The sequence below is a fragment of the Lissotriton vulgaris genome, chromosome 5, assembly GCF_964263255.1.
Source record: "Lissotriton vulgaris chromosome 5, aLisVul1.2, whole genome shotgun sequence".
Lineage (NCBI taxonomy): Eukaryota > Metazoa > Chordata > Amphibia > Caudata > Salamandridae > Lissotriton > Lissotriton vulgaris.
In genome coordinates this window covers 1,012,046,983-1,012,064,907 of record NC_141693.1, presented here as the reverse complement: position 1 = coordinate 1,012,064,907, position 17,925 = coordinate 1,012,046,983, and the positions used below count along the sequence as shown (strand labels likewise).

General features: G+C 43.8%; 1 protein-coding gene across 1 annotated transcript in view; it reads right to left on the bottom strand.

Moving 5' to 3' along the window:
• RRP12 (ribosomal RNA processing 12 homolog) overlaps nt 1–17,925 on the bottom strand; it is a 438,408-nt gene that overhangs the window by 105,987 nt on the left and 314,496 nt on the right. The window contains exon 28 of the mRNA XM_086922631.1: nt 12,111–12,274. Within this exon, the coding sequence (XP_086778757.1) occupies nt 12,111–12,274 (164 nt within the window). The remainder of the gene's footprint in view (nt 1–12,110; nt 12,275–17,925) is intronic.

Genomic DNA, 17,925 nt, shown 5'->3' with positions numbered 1-17,925 from the left:
CACCCACATATCACAAAAGCATTAGCTTTCCTTGCATGTAAATGTATATATTTTACCAATCCAAAGCTGTACTACTGTGCCTGGAGTGGTAAAAGGTTTTTATCATTTTAAAGCTCTGGTGTGGATGGCACTGTGCTAATCCTTTGTTTAAAAACTTTGCTAGAAAAACAGACATTCGAGGGGAGCAGATGCAGTGTGTTGCAGGGTTTGTAGGGTGCTGTCACAGGAGCTGTTCTCCACCTACACTTGGGAACTACCCTGAATCATCTGCTTTTTTGAAATATATATATATATATATATTTCCCTGAGTTTGTGGTTTGGAGGTGAGGAGGTGAGCATCCAGACCACCAGTGGTGCAAGCTGTAAGGACAATACCACCACTCCCTTTATTAACACCAAAGATTTCTCCTCCGTTTAGAAAAAGGCTGCACTCTGAAACTCCAAGTTTTCCATTTATTTTGAAAACAGCATTTGCAAAAGGAACACATTTCAGCTTAACAGTCAGCCTTTGTCAACCTTAAAAGAGCCTCATTATTTATGTTACTTAAATACTTTTCACATGTGTGCAGGTAAGTAAACAGACAAAAGACTTTCCGTTTTCAAAGCAACTAAAGTAGCATTACTTTATTTTATGTCCATTTTTGCATTCACATGTTAAAAGCAAATGCAATTCGTAAAAAAGCTCAACAACAGTTCCAGCAGCTTATATTGACGAAAGTATATTAAATGGCTTTTTTTTTCTGTTTTTAGTAGTTGTGCGTTCCGAGACTGTCACTTTCATTAAGGTTTATTTCTCCTTAATAGGCTCCAAAAAAATTCTGTCCCGGCTCAGGGGCAATATTAACGTCTATGTGCAGACAAAAATTAAACTTCTTAAGCATTTCCCTGAAAACACCTTTCATATTTTCATTTCACAACCATCTGTAGCCAGCCGCTGGAGCGTTGCAACTCTCAACCAAGTGCCGTTTTAAAAATAAATGGAAAATTCTCGGAGTCTCGGAGTGCAGCCTTACTCTAAAGTGAGGAGAAAATATATATACATATATATATATATATATATATATATATATATATATATATATATATATATATATATATATATATATATGCCGCCCACATTTGCAACCAAACAATGTTCCAAATGAACTACGAGTCTGTTTTCTATGTTAATAACCTGCTTGGCGCGAAATTCAATCATTTTGGGAGTATATATTGTGTTGTTTCATCTCTGTCATTTGTCAGTGAGCAAGGGCACAGGCGTGCCCGAAACGCGTCTGATGACCGCTTTTCTACCACACGATGAATTGAAATAAATATTTGGATACCTTACCTCGCCTGAGCGTGCTGATTCCCGGTCTGTGTGCCTTTCTGTGCAGCTAAGCACTGGTGTAGACGGGCTGGATACACATATATATATCTATATATCAATATCGCTGTAACATAGGAAAAGCGTTTTTTTGTGTTTCTAATAAGTTTGGCACCTTTTGACAAATCTCTACAAAACTTTCCAAAAAGGTGTTACTGTTTGACTAGTTTTAGTTTGTGCATGGAAGGTTTCAGGGTGTTCTATCAAGCAGGGGCAGAGAAAACATGGGGTCCCAAAACGCAAAATACACAAGCATTTTCCATAGACTTCATTAGACAACGCTACAGCAAAAACTACTAAACGGAATTACATCTAATTTGGCAGTAAGCTTGATCTAGATGCACAGATTGTGCTATTTGTGATTTAGTCACAATCTGTGCAGTAGTTAAAGAAATTAAGGCTTAAAAATAATTGTTTATCTAGACGGTTGGGTCTATGCAAGTCTCGAGAGACACTCCAGGGAGCGCCAATTTAAAAATGGTTGAAATCAAAATGTGCTACAAGGGATTTGATTCAGGCAGCAATGAAACTTAGTTATGAGTTGTACTGAATGTAACACACTCAACAGAATCCACAGGTATCATACTGAAAATACAGTTGAAATAAATGAATGGAAGGATGAACAATGGAACACACAGAGATGAAAAATGCAGAAAAATGTAGGTTTACTCAAAAAATATTATTGGGGAGACAAGTACAGAAAATTGAATCAAGCAAGTAGTTATGAACAGAGATAAATAATAATTAATCTACAAATTCACAACTGAAAACATCAACTCCTGGTGGATTAAATGAAACAACCAAAATTAATCAATAAAGAATGGTCGTATATAAGTGCCAAAGCAACGTGACTGGAGTTGATGAAAGTGTTGACGTTTCGGTCTAGGGGGCAGTTGTCATGTAGACCATCATCAGGACAGAATATTTCTTTGCTGAAAATACTCCCTGAAATATATGCGCGTTAGCGTTATAGCCTTGGACAGTGGGTTGGTGCCGAACACAATACCTCAATGTAATAATCTTGGGTTTAGAAGACAAATGACCACATAGGTTGATAGATAAAGGTGGGGCACAGTCTTGAAATGAAATCAATAATTGAGAAAATAGGGCCACTTCAGTTGGCCGAGTTTCGGAAAGCAATTGGCCGAGAACGAAAGGTTGGTGGCAGCAACTTTGCTCTCTGGGAACCGATTGCTTGTACAATCTTACGCACAGTTAACTGTTGTGATTGCTGCAGTACTGGCATGACCGAGATGTCAGCGCTGTGTATTTTTTATGCCTGAATTCTTAATTTAAAAGTTAATAGCACTCACTAATCTTGCGCACTGTGTTGTCCATTACATCTGTACCCCGCCCCGTTCCACCGCGGCTGGTGCCGTTTGTGTGGAGGGCGAGGCGCCATCTTGGGTGGGGCTGGACCGGAGCTAGCGGTCTAGTTTTTCCGGGAGGCAGGGCTTAAAACGATCTAACGCCCAGGGCCCCTCGAGAACGAAAGGTTGGTGGCAGCAACTTTGCTCTCTGGGAACCGATTGCTTGTACAATCTTACGCACAGTTACCTGTTGTGATTGCTGCAGTACTGGCATGACCGAGATGTCAGCGCTGTGTATTTTTTATGCCTGAATTTTTAATTTAAAAGTTAATAGCACTCACTAATCTTACGCACTGTGTTGTCCATTACATCTGTACCCCGCCCCGTTCCACCGCGGCTGGTGCCGTTTGTGTGGAGGGCGAAGCGAGGCGCCATCTTGGGTGGGGCTGGACCGGAGCTAGCGGTCTAGTTCTTCCGGGAGGCAGGGCTTAAAACTAAATGTGTATCCGGGAGCGCAGCGGGCGCGACGATGGCGCGCCGAAGTCGCGCTTAAGTCAAGCCCGTCTGCGCCCGTCCGCGGCCAACCGGGGCCGGGGGCCAAAACCCCTGGTCAAATTAACACATATTCTTCCCAGGACCTGTTGCTGTTAAGACCTCCAGACAACTTATGCCCACCACTATTACCGCATGTACTAAAACGCACTGCTACTTACGGTATTTTAAAGCCTAATTATATAGTCGGTAATGTTAAGCACCCCAGCCCCCGCATTACTCTTCAACCCTTATTAGAACTAGAGACCAAGCTTAAATGCCTTTACTTGAATACAAGGTCGATGGCCAAACACCATATGGACATATTTCTCATGCTGTGATCCGAGCAACCCGACATTTTGCTCCTCACGGAGACTTGGCTCAACGCAGATTCACTACCATACATCTTGGCGGCATTTCCTTCTGATTACTACATTTTAAATGCTAACAGATCTGCCGACAAAAGGGGTGGAGGAGTTGCAGCCATTATTCGTAATACTTACAAGTTCTCCTTATTATCATCTCTTGACCTTACAGGGTCAGAGAATATTGTTTTTAAAATGGACACTGACAGTGGATCACTGTTAATGGTCCTTATTTATCGCCCCCCTCAACTTATGCCTACGTTTGCGGCTTCATTGGCAGAACAACTAGCTTCCCTTGTAATTAACTACAAAAAAATCGTTTTGTTGGGTGATCTTAACCTTTGGTTTGATGCCACTGCCTTAGACACTCAGGCATCTGAACTTAAAGATTTACTTTTAGACCTGAATTTAACTCAACAGATTCATCTGCCAACCCACGAAAAAGGGCACAGCATTGATCAAATATGGTCCCAGAATATTCCCCTTTTTATTCTTTCTATAACCCCTTGCATCTGGACGGACCATTTTCTGATACACTTTACACTTACCATTGAGAAGAGCAAAAAGCAGTCTTTCCAGACAGTGGGAAAGTCAGAAAATGGAAGGACATTGATATTTCAGTTTTCTTGGACACCCTGGCTCTGTCTCTTCCCCCCATGGCCAAGGACATTGATGTCATCGAAGAAGCCTACTCTAACTGGCTACGTCAGGCAGCTGACGCTCATGTGCCTTGTACAAATATTCCCCGTTCCCGCCCTAATGACGCACATAAGTGGTTTACTCCGCACTTGAAGTCTCAAAAACTGGAAGTCCGTCAAAAAGAGAAGAAATGGAGAATTGGTTATTCGGCACAAGATAAAGCCAACTATTGCAAGGCCCGTAAAGACTTTCAGAAACTTGTCCTAAAACAAAAAACTGATAATTTTTCAGAGAAAATATTGAACTCTCGTAATAAATCAAAAGATCTGTTCAATATCGTAAATGATCTCAGTGATAGTGACAGAACTACTCCATCGGTCACTCCTACTCAGGATCTCTGCAATTCATTGAACTCTTTTTTCTTTAATAAAATCTGTACTATAAAACAGTTTAATTTCTACTACTTTGCCCCCCCCCCCCTTCTCTGGATGATGCTTACTATAACCCCCTTACGTTGGAAACTTTTCCCCTTATTGATGGTAAGACCTTGTCCAATCTTTTTACAAGGGTTAAATCGGGCTCACCTGATGATATTTGCCCCCTGCACATCTTGAGAGAGGTGGGGACAGCTATCCCTGAGGGCGTGCTTCCTTTGTTAAATGGATCACTTCTACAGGGTAAAGTTCCCAACAGCCTTAAGGAGGCTTTGCTTATCCCTTTGATCAAGAAAGTTGGAGCAGATCCGCTTGATCCGTTAAATTATAGGCCAATATCACTGCTGCCTTACAGTTCTAAGTTACTGGAAGCCCACGTCTGTGCAAACGTGTCTAAATTCATAGAACAAACAGAATACCTTGAACCCAATCAGGCTGGCTTCCGTTCGTGCCATTCAACCGAAGCAGTCATATTGGCGGTACAAAATACTTTGAGGCGGAATGCGGATAATGGAATCCACCAGGCCCTGGTTTTACTCGACCTTTCGGCAGCATTCAACACGGTTGACTATACCATCCTGGTCAACCGTGTCGAACAAGCTGGCCTTAGGGGGCCTGCACTGAGTTGGATCCGTTCCTTTATCACTGACCGCACTCAATCAGTAAGATTGGGCTCTTTTACAGCTCCCACTATTTCTACCACATGCGGAGTACCCCAGGGTTCATCTTTGTCACCTTTACTTTTTAATTTGTACCTGCGCCCGCTACTGTACTCCCTAAGAAATGCTAAAGGTACCATCTTTAACTATGCAGATCTGCAACTCATCTTCCCTTTGAACACCAAGGACTCGGTGGAGGAATTCCAAAACACCATTTCACACATTCAGGGTTGGATGAGTTGTAACCATCTGAAACTCAACCCGGGCAAGACTGAATTGGTCTTGCCTGGGCAGAGTGAACTAAGTTGGAGCCCATGCTTTTGGCCATCTAGCATGGGGGCTCCACCTACTAGATCGTCCTCAGTTAAAAGCTTGGGAGTATTAATTAGTGAGGATCTTTCTTTGAAAAGACAGGTAGGCACAGTAGTGTCGTCCAGTTTCTTTCAACTAAAAAATATAAGGAAAATAGCCTGCTTTCTTTCGCAGGCCGCCCTTATCCAGGTCATAATTGCCCTTGTTTTGTCTCGACTGGACTTCTCCAATAGTCTCTACTTGGGGCTCCAAGCGGGAGAGTTAAAACTACTTCAGCTGGCCCAGAATCAGGCCGCCAGACTTATTCTGGGACTCTCAAAAAGGCAATCTATCAGACCTGGTTTGAAACAACTACACTGGCTGCCTGTTGCGCAGCGAATCGCATTTAAAACTGGGTGTATTATTTTTAAATCTTTACAAGACTCAGGCCCGAAGTTTATAAAAGATTTGTTCTTCAGATATAATCCATCATTAAATCTCCGCTCTGCTCAAAAATCTTTATTGATTGTTCCATCCTACAAAAGGAAGTGCCTAGGTGGCAGCTGCTTCGACCCCCTTGCAGCCACCTTTTGGAATTCGCTTCCCTTACAACTGAAACTGAGCGGAGATCTTCTTAGCTTTAGACACTCCCTCAAAACCTGGCTATTCTCACAGGCCTATTGCTGAGCTGTATCTCACTTTTAACTGTTGTGTTGTGTTCTCTTTCTATAGCGCCATAAAGCCCCCGGGCGTACGAGCGCTTAATAAATACATATTAACATAACATAACAATTGTAAAAGGCGACGTCATGCACTCGTTTTAAAGGCGATTACGGGAATGGCGTCATAAGTCTGTCCACTGGGTCGTCAGAGGCTGCTCTGACGACCCAGTGGACGGACTTATGACGCCATTCCCGTAATCGCCTTTAAAACGAGTGAATCACGTCGCCTTTTACAATTGCTTTCCGAAACTCGGCCAACTGAAGTGGCCCTATTTTCTCAATTATTGATTTCATTTCAAGACTGTGCCCCACCTTTATCTATCAACCTATGTGGTCATTTGTCTTCTAAACCCAAGATTATTACATTGAGGTATTGTGTTCGGCACCAACCCACTGTCCAAGGCTATAACGCAAACGCGCATATATTTCAGGGAGTATTTTCAGCAAAGAAATATTCTGTCCTGATGATGGTCTACATGACAACTGCCCCCTAGACCGAAACGTCAACACTTTCATCATCTCCAGTCACGTTGCTTTGGCACTAATATACGACCATTCTTTATTGATTAATTTTGGTTGTTTCATTTAATCCACCAGGAGTTGATGTTTTAGGTTGTGAATTTGTAGATTATTATTTATCTCTGTTCATAACTACTTGCTTGAATCAATTTTCTGTACTTGTCTCCCCAATAATATTTATTGAGTAAACATAAATTTTTCTGCATTTTTCATCTCTGTGTGTTCCATTGTTCTTCCTTCCATTGATTTATTTCAACTATATTTTCAGTATGATATCCTGTGGATTATGTTGAGTGTGTTACATTCAGTACAACTCATAACTACGTTTCATTGCTGCCTGAATCAAATCCCTTGTAGCACATTTTGATTTCAACCGTACAGTGCCCAAGCCTACAAGGGTTAATTGGGTTTCCCCTGCCTACAATTTAAAAATGGAGCATTCGGATTGGCCCAGGGAGCTTTATGTTCCTTGGACCATCTCGATCCCAAGGGAGTCTGACTCCAGCAGGAGCGAGTGCTGTGATACGCTGCAGGAACATGAGAAAATGTGGCTGGCAGCCATTAAAGGGATCGGGGACTTAAATGAATAAAAATGCAAAATAGTATAAAGGAGCTAGGTAGGGATACCGTGCCTCCCCTAGGCCGAATTAGGGACACACCCTCTGGGCCAAAAAAGGAATAGCGAGGTGAGAAGGTGGTGAGGAATTTGATGCTAGCTAGAGATTCCTCACCTTCAAAATAGTTACCCCATCACTACCCTCACAAAAAGCAGAGGGTCTGAGAAATGAATTAAAAATAAAAAGTCCTTCGGAACTCAGCAGGAAAGATGAGGCTCTTAACACATGTATGTCAGGGTAGTAGTGCTTGGTGACTTCTATGTTGCAGCTCCACTGATGTTCAAGTCCCAAACTCCCTAGGATAATTTAGTTTAAATGGACATAGAGGCCTCCTGGAGGCTCCTTCTTGTCTAGAGCATATGACGAAAAGTTGACCATCAACACAATACTCCTTTACTAGTTACACCTTTACTAGTTCACTGTAGAAGCTTAAAGCTCTATAAATATCAGGCCAATGGAGTCTCCCCTCCTTTTTTGAGGGATGTGGCAGAGAGGATAACACCCTGGTAAGGTGATTGATTGTCCATATGAAAGAACAATACCACTTTAGGCAGAAAGGTGGCCCAATTGCTCAGCACCAATTTCTCAGCAAAGAAAGTGGTATGGAGGTGGCAATGACATCGCCTGCAGTTCATTGACAAGGTGTGCAGAACTGATAGCAATAAGATGGTTTAGAGCCACAAGGTGCAAATGTATGCATAGTTTTGAAAGGCATGCACATGAGAAATGTGAGGACCAAATTAAGGTCCCATAACAGGCCTGACAATGATTTTCAAAGGAAGCATGCATAAAGCCTTAAAGAAAACGCATTGCATCAAGAAGGCTGGTCCGGTAGACATAAATTGTCCAAAAACGCCCACATGTAACCTTTAACTGTGCAATTGGCATAGTCTTGCTCAATGAACGACAGAACAAGCAATGACACATCTGGTAACTTGGCCTGTAATGGATGAAGGTGATGGTCTCTACACTAGATCACTAACGTTTGAAGGTGATGAATTTCTAGCAGGGGAGGAAAAATGGGACCCTGTTGGCTCCAGCCTGGTCAACTCACAGTAATTTAAGGCGGAGAAGGTAGAAGATTGTTTACCTAGTTGGTGTGAACTACTTTGGCTGCCATCATGTCCTCTGGGGCCATAAAAGGCTTGAGTTGGCTGCTGGACCAGCTGCCAGGGTCTGGCACTGTCTGCATGTCAGTTTCATTGGGTAGCCCCTGAGCTTCTTATATTTTTTTGGAATAGGCAGGCTCCCTAAGAAGCATGCTGTGGCATGACTAGCTTTAAATCACTCCAGCGTTAAATCAGTCTTCTCCCTAAAAAGTCTACGGATGTCAAAGGGCATATTCATCAGAGTCGCTAGGACATCCTGAGAAAATCTAGTTGCAGGCTTCAACGCATGCTGCCTAAGGACTCTGCTGGGGCTCATGACATGACCAACACAGTCTGTAGTGATCAAGGCAAGCACATAAAACATCCTTCACCACATCCTGCCAATCTTGGACGGTCTGGTCAAATGGAATGGTTGGCAAGACCTCATTGGCTATGTCTCACACTGTGTGACTGTAGCCGCTCAAAAGAAGACAACAATGAAAGACTGCAAGACTTGGCTACTTGAAGAGAATAACTTCCTTTTAATTGCTTGGATTCCCTTTGCGGAGATGCAGAAGGGAAAGCATTTGGGTTAACCCTGCTGGTTGACACTTGCACTACAAATGGAAGGGTGAGCATGGGTTTGTCCAACTGATCATCCGTGTATTCGCAATTGCCTCACTGAATGGCAATAGAAGTTCTTTAAAGGCTGGTCATAGCTGAAGAATTTCAGTCAAAACATTAGATTTTGTTTCTTCAGTGGGCAGTTGTAGGTCAAGGACTTCTGCTGCCTTGCGTACTACCACTGCAAAAGAAGCTCTTTCTTCTACTGGTGGACCAGGTGAGGGCTTCAGCTCCATTTCTGGACAGGTATGTAAGCTATTAACTTTTAGTAGGTCCAAATAGAGTCCTGTACTGGTGTAAGGAGATAAAATAAGTTGTCCGCCTCCTCCCGTGAGTAACATTTTGAAGACTTACACCATGTCTGACCAGAAGCCTCTAATAGTAATGATGTCATAACTGAGGGTTAGATTCTAGTATGTATATTTGGTTGCACCTTGGTTATCTAGTAGCATGACAAAGGCCTGCAGTGGGCCCCTGTCAGCATTAGGGTTAGATCCATCACTTGTCCAATCAAAGTCGACAACCGTGCCAGCACGGAAGGAACAGGTGTGAACTTTGTGATCAGGATATAAGTCAGGACCGGTGACGGCAAGGGATGTGGAGCACGTCAGGGAGGGTCAGTCCACACTGGGGAGAAACTTGCCAGTAGATGTGCGAATGGTTACCCTGCAGCTATGTGCGGCCCAAAAGTACTCCAGAGGGAGTAAGTAGCGTCATGAGAATTTCCAACAAGACCTGTTTGAAGGCATCTAATCTGCTGCGGAATGGAAGATGGCCTGGGAAATTCAAGGTGCACTGGGATCAGTCTTGGAATGGGCTCAGAGCCGGAGGCACCAAAGGTGAAGGCTCATTAAAATGCAGACTGTGCAGCTTCAGCCCTGAATTCCAGCAAGGAGGGTTGCTTGGTCTTTTCTTCTAGTCCTTGTGACAAGATTAGGATTCAGACTTACCCAATTACTTTTAGCAGGACACAGATTTGGTGTGAGAGCAGACCCACAATCTGCCCTGGCCAGGGAGCAACATTGGGGAGATCACTGCTTCAAAAGAAACCTGTTCTTGAGCATTGCTACATATAACTGCTTCCTACTCTCTGTCCACCTTCTGGTGCAACAAGACACACTTAACACACAACTTTGAGTCGTGGCCGGAGTCTAGTAATCAGAGAAATGCGTTGTGAGGTTCCATGACCAATATCTGCTTCATGCAGTCGCAGCACTGCTTGAATCCAGACATTTTGGAGTCAGGGGCACATACTTCTTCCATGGCACACAGTTTCAAAATCTGGAACTGTGGAAAGATTGTCAAAGCTGGGAATAGAGCGTTCTGGATCTGCGTTGAAGGACACAGAAAGAAAGGAACAGGAATTAGTGCACAGGGGTGGCACTGCTATAAGACTCAGCTCCGCTCCGTTACTTCCAAGGGTCGCAGATTTAGGAGCCGCTAGCTGTTGGCACATTGAAGCTACTGCATTAATATTCTAGGATCCAATGTGGCAACTGGGAATATTCTAAAGGTGAGAAAATCTGTTGTTCGAATGATCAATCTTAAAATGTATTACTGTGGTAAAGTAATTTTCAAACCACCATACTATGTTTCGGCTTAAGCTAGGACCGCCATCAAGGCCTTATGAAACTTCAGTCATTACTACAACAAACAAGCCAGGCTATTATATTCCTATTTAATTCAAATATCCGTTAATTACATAAATTAATGGTTCACTGACCTACTTGGGTAATCTCAATTTGAAAGAGATCTCATTCGGTGATTATGTCACATAAGAAGGGCAGCATGAATTTTACAGAATAAACTGATAAAAATAAAGAATGCTCAGTTCATCCACTAATATGTGCATCAGTAACAAAGCACTTCAGTGATGAAGTTTCAATCTGGCACAGAGTTCAACAGAAGTTTGGACTACATTAAGATGCAAGAAAAAATTCTGTTTGCAGGCTGATCGAAATGGAGTTTGAGCAGCCAAAACATGAATGGCTATTAATTATGACTAATTTAGCCTTTATTTAAATAGAATGAAAGGGAAGCAACAGGCTGTGGAGATAAAGGATGAGATGGGATGCAATTGATTCAATCTGAGCAACCAGTATAATTCCTGATTTAGGGAGGCTTGGTGATGAAAATGGTGGTGACTTCTTATTTTTCATGTTGGGGAATTGTAAATCTTAGGATGTAAGGAGGAGTAAAAGATGCCAGAGTTGCACCTGATATTAAAGATACTGAAACTGCGTTTCTACAATGGGGTCTCTTAGCACTGTGACGCTTAAGATACTCATCAGATAGATAATTTTGTATGGCTGGGTACTATATGTTTTTGTTGGTTATACAGAAGAAAACCCCTCTGTGCCACTGGTACAGGCACAGAAGAGGACTGACTGCTGATGATCATGGTATAGGATGGAATTTCATATGGAAGAGAGAAATATTATGGAAAACCAAAGGGTGTAATGTGGACTAGCAAGATTCCTTTGTGTGTACAATGTATTAACATTTGAATTTTTTTTTAAAGAGTAATGGAAATGGCTATTTCATCATTTGAAAACAAAATCCGATTAAGATTCTAAACTGAGCTAGGCACACACTAATAATACAAAGGCTGTAAGGAAGGTCGGGATACTAGAGTACAAGCAAAGATAAGGCACATGAGAAATCACAAACATGCCACTCAACATATTAAAAAAAAAGAAAAAGAAAACATCCTGAAAAACTGCTTATCCAGACATCTTACGAGAACTATGGCTTGCCAATAATGTCCTGTTATTCACTGCAGTGATCCTCCACTCTGCCAGTGTCGGGCTCTCTATATGCTACAAATAAAGCTGCCATTAGTTTCATTAGGTACATCTAACTTGTACAATAATGAAGATTCTAACAGTGTATCTGCACCTTGTGGGAAAAATATGATTGGGACTACCTCTTCACAGACATCTTACCCAGGACTCTTTGCGCCGCATTCGAATCTAGGAAATTCAAAGGTTCATCATCTTCTCCTTCCTTCAGCCAAGCTTGGCTTTTTGATTTTGTTTGTTTTTTCTGCTCCTTCCCCTTCTTTTCATCATCTTCCTCAGAATCAGAGTCTGCCAAGATATCCTCAATGCTAGGACAGAGGAGTAAAAACAGAGCTTGTCAGTAGTTATGACAACCGGTTTGAATTTCCAATGACCTTTTTTCTATCGAAATTTTATTGGAAATCAAAAGCAATGCACTAGAGGGACATGCTTGAGCGAATTAGAACAAACCGGTTAGTACAAGGCCATCAATCTGAACTTTGCTTCCTTTACTAGCTGTATCATACAGTGTGGTATCACCAAAACTAATGATAATAGCCAAACACAGCTCATAATACCAACTCATTAGAAATCTTAAAGATCACAAAGGACTAAAATCTTCATATACAGCAGCTAACCTGCATGTCCACAGCAGGCGCTCAAGACCACCAACTAAATGCTCCTTAGTGATTCACTTGAGTTGGCAAGTGAATATGAACTGAATGAACAAATTACTTACCTGCGGTACCACTCTTTCTTGTGGATATTCTATCTAAGCGAAGATTCCTCACCTTTAGAATATGCCCAAGCGCCAGACTCAATCAGGAAGATTTTTCAACATTGCTTCTGTGTGCCGGTAGGTGATGAGACGCAGCTCTGCACCAACTTTGTTCCTCATATAAGTGCTACCCCTGAACGACGACGTCAGCTTCTTTCTTGTCCCAGTCCATGCCCTCGGACACGGAGCCTATGAATGATCACGATACGATACCAGTCTGCAAATTCCTAGTCTGGAACCTTTTTTAGTTTGAAAAGAAGACCAAGCCACAGAACATGGAAGTAGGAGGGTGGTTAGGAATCTACGGTTAGATTATCCACCAGAAAGAGTATTACCAAAAGTAAGTAATTTGTTCTTCTGCTTGATACTGCTAACCACATAAGCCTTCTCTTTAGAATAGATTCCTAAGCATTACACCCCACAAGGAGGTGGGTTTGTGGAATGGTTCAAATCAAAAACACCTGCAGAACTAGAAAAGCTAAATGCCCTTCCTTGGCAGTCAAGGCAGAAGTGCTTGGTGAACGTGTACCAAAGCTCACAAAGCAGTGTCAGATGTCAATTATAGGCATTCCATGTTCCAGCTCAGTGGTAGCAGCCTTGGCCCTGGGGACCTGCTTCTTGGCCAGTGCACAGTAGATCTTGATGCAGAGGATTGTCCACCTTAAATGTCGTTTCTGCACTACCAATACTTACTTTGCCCTAGAGAATCCTACAAAGTGTTGATCATCCATCCGATGGTCTTTGGTGCGATAGATGTAGAAATGCAATGCTCTTGTAAGATCCAACCAATTTAGTCTCTCCTCTTTCGAGGGGTGAGGCAGGGCAAAGAACGCTGGGGGAGGGGGCTGATGCACTGCCCAATGTAAAAACACCCTTAGACAAAAAAGCTGCTTTGGACCGCAGTACCACTTTGTCAGGAAAAAGTGCTATAAAGTGGCTGCACTAACAGAGTTTGGAGTTCACTCTTGCGATAAGCTGAGCTCACCATGAAGTTAAGAAACGTAAAGGACACTTCTGAATGAATTCGAATTAAGTACATATGAAAAAAGTAAGGACCAAACTAAGATCTCACTAAGGCGTCACAACAGGTTTCAGAGCAAATAAGCAACCTTTCAAAAATCTCATCACAACGGGTGATTTAAACAAGGATGGTTGGTCTGGTAAACGTAAAGCTAAAAGTGCTCACAGATAACCTTTAACGGTGCCCAAAGTAAGTCATTACAGGTCAGAGATTGAATGAACACTAGGACATCCAACAGTTTGGGCTGCAAGAGAATAGTACTGCGGGTGCCACACCTGGTTACAAACATATCCCAGCACCCTGTGTAAACAGACTTAGGACGCCTGGCAGCAAGGATGACATCCACAACTTTGAGAGGAAGACGGATTGCAGTCAACTGCATCGAGATACAGACTAGGCACGTTCGGGTGAGGGGCCCTGCTGCTGTGACTGGAGGTCCTCCCAAGTGGTAGCCTGATCAGAAAGACAGATACTCATGCCCAGAAGTTTCAGACACCACAGTCACATTGCTCATTCTGGGACCACTGGGATGACTTGGGTCCAGTTGTTTCTGGTCTTCTTCAGAACTCAAGGCAGGAAAAGAAGCAAAGGGAAAGCATACAGGAGTCCAGTGCTCCACTCCAGGTGGAATGAGTCTTCGAGATACAGCCTTCTTGGAAAGCCCCAACGCAAGAGTGGACACTGCACATTCTCAGCAGTGACAAAGAGATGGAGCAAGACTCCGTGCACCACATCCAGATGTAGCTGCGATTTGTGATCCGTTAAGGTGCACAGGCAAGTTTTTTCGCCCTGGTGTTTAAAGATCCCACTGGACAGTGTACGATCAGTCAGGAAGATGCCCTGATGATTCAGCCAGGTCCAGAGGTACAGGATGCCCTGAATTGTTGCTCCCACATTTCAGGGATAAAATGCACTCTCCTTGGTCGTTCACTATTCTCTAAGCTAAGCTAGCTCATGGAACAAAGAAACCTGTGGGACATACCAGCCTACTTTCTAAGGGACTAAAAATAGCCACATTAGCTGGACAGCAGGAAGCTACCAGACTAATTTTCCTGGAACACGAGACTTAATCTCAAACAGATTGAATTCCAACATGTTAATGCACAGCCGGTCATGGTACTTTAAATAAAAATACTTAAGTGTAATGTTGCCCATCTGTGGTTCAAAAACAGCAGCGTACGTCTCTCCTTTTGGGCCAGCAAGCTAGAAGTGGATGCAGGACCTGAACCAATCCACAGTATTCTCCTTTTTTGGCTGTACAAAATGACCTGAAAAGACATCATGTGCATGGAATTCCCAGAAAAAAAAAAAGAAAATGCTGCATTTTTTTTAATACCACAGGGCTGGTCTGGGGATGTCTCATCCTCGTAGACATATTGAGAAGAAAGTTGGTAGAGACAGATCAGATGGTAAGGAAGTGTAGGAAGCAGGCTTTGTATACACTATACTAAAATGAGGTACAGTGTGCACAGAGTACAGTGGAACCCCAAAGGTAGGCAGAGGTAAAAGTAGATAGCACCTTATTCTCTATTTGTGATAGTGTGAACGAGCAGTAAGGCTTTACAAGAGGGTAGTGTTAAGCATTAGTGTGGCGCACTCAGGCAGCAAATGATGTCACACACTCAAAGACAGAACTCCGACCAATTTGGTTGTATAAAAAATATTTAGTTATATTTATTTTCTAGAACCAAGCAAGCCTGTCACATGTAAGTGTAAGTGATACTTTTCAAGGCAAGTTGAACAACACAAGCAAGCTGAATGAAAATGACTGTTATAGGTATGTACTTTTGAATACAGTGACAATTACTGTTAGATTACCTTATGGATTACTTTTTCTACTCAGTGTGATATGCCTAGATATCACAAGGGGACATTTCCTACAAAAAAGTTAAGTAAAGCCGTTTCTAGATAATTGCAGTTTTTCAAGTTCTTACACAAAAAACTCCACACAGAACAATTTTCAAGAAAAGCAGTCAATGCAATCCTAGGGAAGGAAATTGAATTATCAGTTTAAAGGTAAGTACAAGTTTGAGGGAGTTGGTATTCTGGGGTTAAATAGGGTTCCCCCAGTGTCAAGGACGCACTCCTGAAACACCCTCAGCGGAACTAGGGTGGCCGGGTACAGAGTGCTGAGGCCCAATGTTATCCAATAAGGGATAGGTGGCCTCAGGGGTTGGTGGCTGCTCACGAGAAGGCCACAAGGTTGTGGGAGCAAAGCTCCTGGTGTTAGGCTCAGGGCAAAGGGGGATTCGAGTTAGAACCCAAAGTGCACCCGTAGTGGCGCAGGGGCAGCTTGGCGCAGGGTGCTGTTTTGACGTCAGGTGCCCTGTTGTATTCAAAGGGGATTGCCAGTTTTGCATTTTAGCTGCAGGCTCAGTCCAGAAAGCCTTCCAGGAGAAACCAACAGTTGGGCAGGTCATTTGGAGGGCTCAGAGACATAGGTGCACCTTGGGCTCTCTTCTCCAGGGCGCAGGCCAGCTGGATGCAGGGGTGTCTTTTGAGGACGGATTTCACCTTAACAGGCCACTTGCAGTTGGGAGGGGTCTCCGTGCAGCGACGAAGGTGACGTTAGGGATTCCTAGAGGGGTCAACCCACGGTGGACTCGGACTCTCGAGCACTGGGGGACCTCGCTGGGAGCAGTAGGCCACCCGGAGTCGGGCCGTAGGCGTCAGATGCAGAGGTGGTTCAAGGCATCAGGTTTTCCTCAGAAGGCTCAGAGTCTTTCTTTGTTGTTTTTTTTTACAGAACTGCTGTTCAGTAAAGATCTGGTCTATGTTGAAGGCAGTCAGTCCTCGAAGGCGTTGTGGAGGTCGCTGGCTGCAGGACAAGGTGACTTTGGTGCAGGATATCTGGAAACTGCAGACAGGCCGGTAGGGCTGTTGCAGAGTCAGTTCTTCTCTACAGTCTCTTCTGCTGGGCGTCTTCTTTGGTCCTTCTTCGTAGATTGCCCTTTGGTGTGCTCACCCTACATGGGAGTGTTGGCACAATTCCTAATCCTGATTGCAGAGTGCCTGCCATCTGCGAGATGTCAGGCACTGAAGAGTGAGCTTTACCTCGCCTCCCTCACCTGAGGGGTGGGGTTTGCAGAGGTAGGCACACCGTCTTGCTGTGGTAATTTTTCGCACCTGTATTCCTGCCGAAAAGGAGGGGAGACAGGAAGGGGACAGGGGTCCCGTTACAAAGGCGGTAATGCCTTTGAAGCTCCCCTGTCACAGATGGCTCTTCCTGGCCTGAAGGAGGTGTGACCACCTCCACCCAGGAAAGGCTTTGTTTCTGGGCTCAGGAAGCGAAGGCTCCCACTCCAGGGGTCCAGAAACATGTCTCGTGGTGTCAAGCTGGGGTGTACCAGTCAGGGAACCCACCAGAGGCTGGCCGTTTTTCAGGGGGAATCTCTAACAAGCCCTCTGAGTGCATTTTTTATTAAATCCCAAACTGGCATCAGTGTGGGTGTAAAGTGCTGAGAAGTTTGAGAACAAACATCCCAGTTTTCAGTGAAGCCGTTATGGTGCTGTGGAGTTCGTAATGACAAACTCCCAGCACCACATACTCTTAATGGCATTACTGCACTTACAATGTCTAAGAATTGATCTAGACACTACAGGGGTACATTGCTCATGAACCTGCACCCTCACCACTGGTATAGTGCACCCAGCTAGAGGGGTGGCTGACCTAAGCAGGGCAGTAGTTTGTAGGCATGGCACACAGATGTGTGCCATGTCGACTCCACTTTTTTTTCTGCAACAAAACACACAGCCTGCAATGGGGTGTATGTGTATAAAGGTACAGGGCCTCTAAGGGTGGCACAATAAGTGGTGCAGGCCTTAGAGGCCTTTCGACCACAGTGCCCTTGGTACCCATGGTACCTTTTACATGGGACTGACATGTGACCCGAGAGGTGTCAATTGGGGGTACAAGGTACAGTTTTGGGTAAGAACACAGGCCCTGTGAACCTGAATGGCAGGGACCCAGGGGACATTCAGTCAAAGTGAATCAGTAGTCTGGCAAAAAGTGTGTGTGGGGGAGGTTACTGTAACAGAAACCCAGCTTCCTACAGGAAGCAAGAACTGTTCCCCCCCTTACTACTGATCTTTGTAACACCAATAAGAGGCAGGGAGTGTGACTGCACAGCAGTGCTGATGGAAGCAACTGGACTGTGTTGTGCTACACACATCCAGTGCTG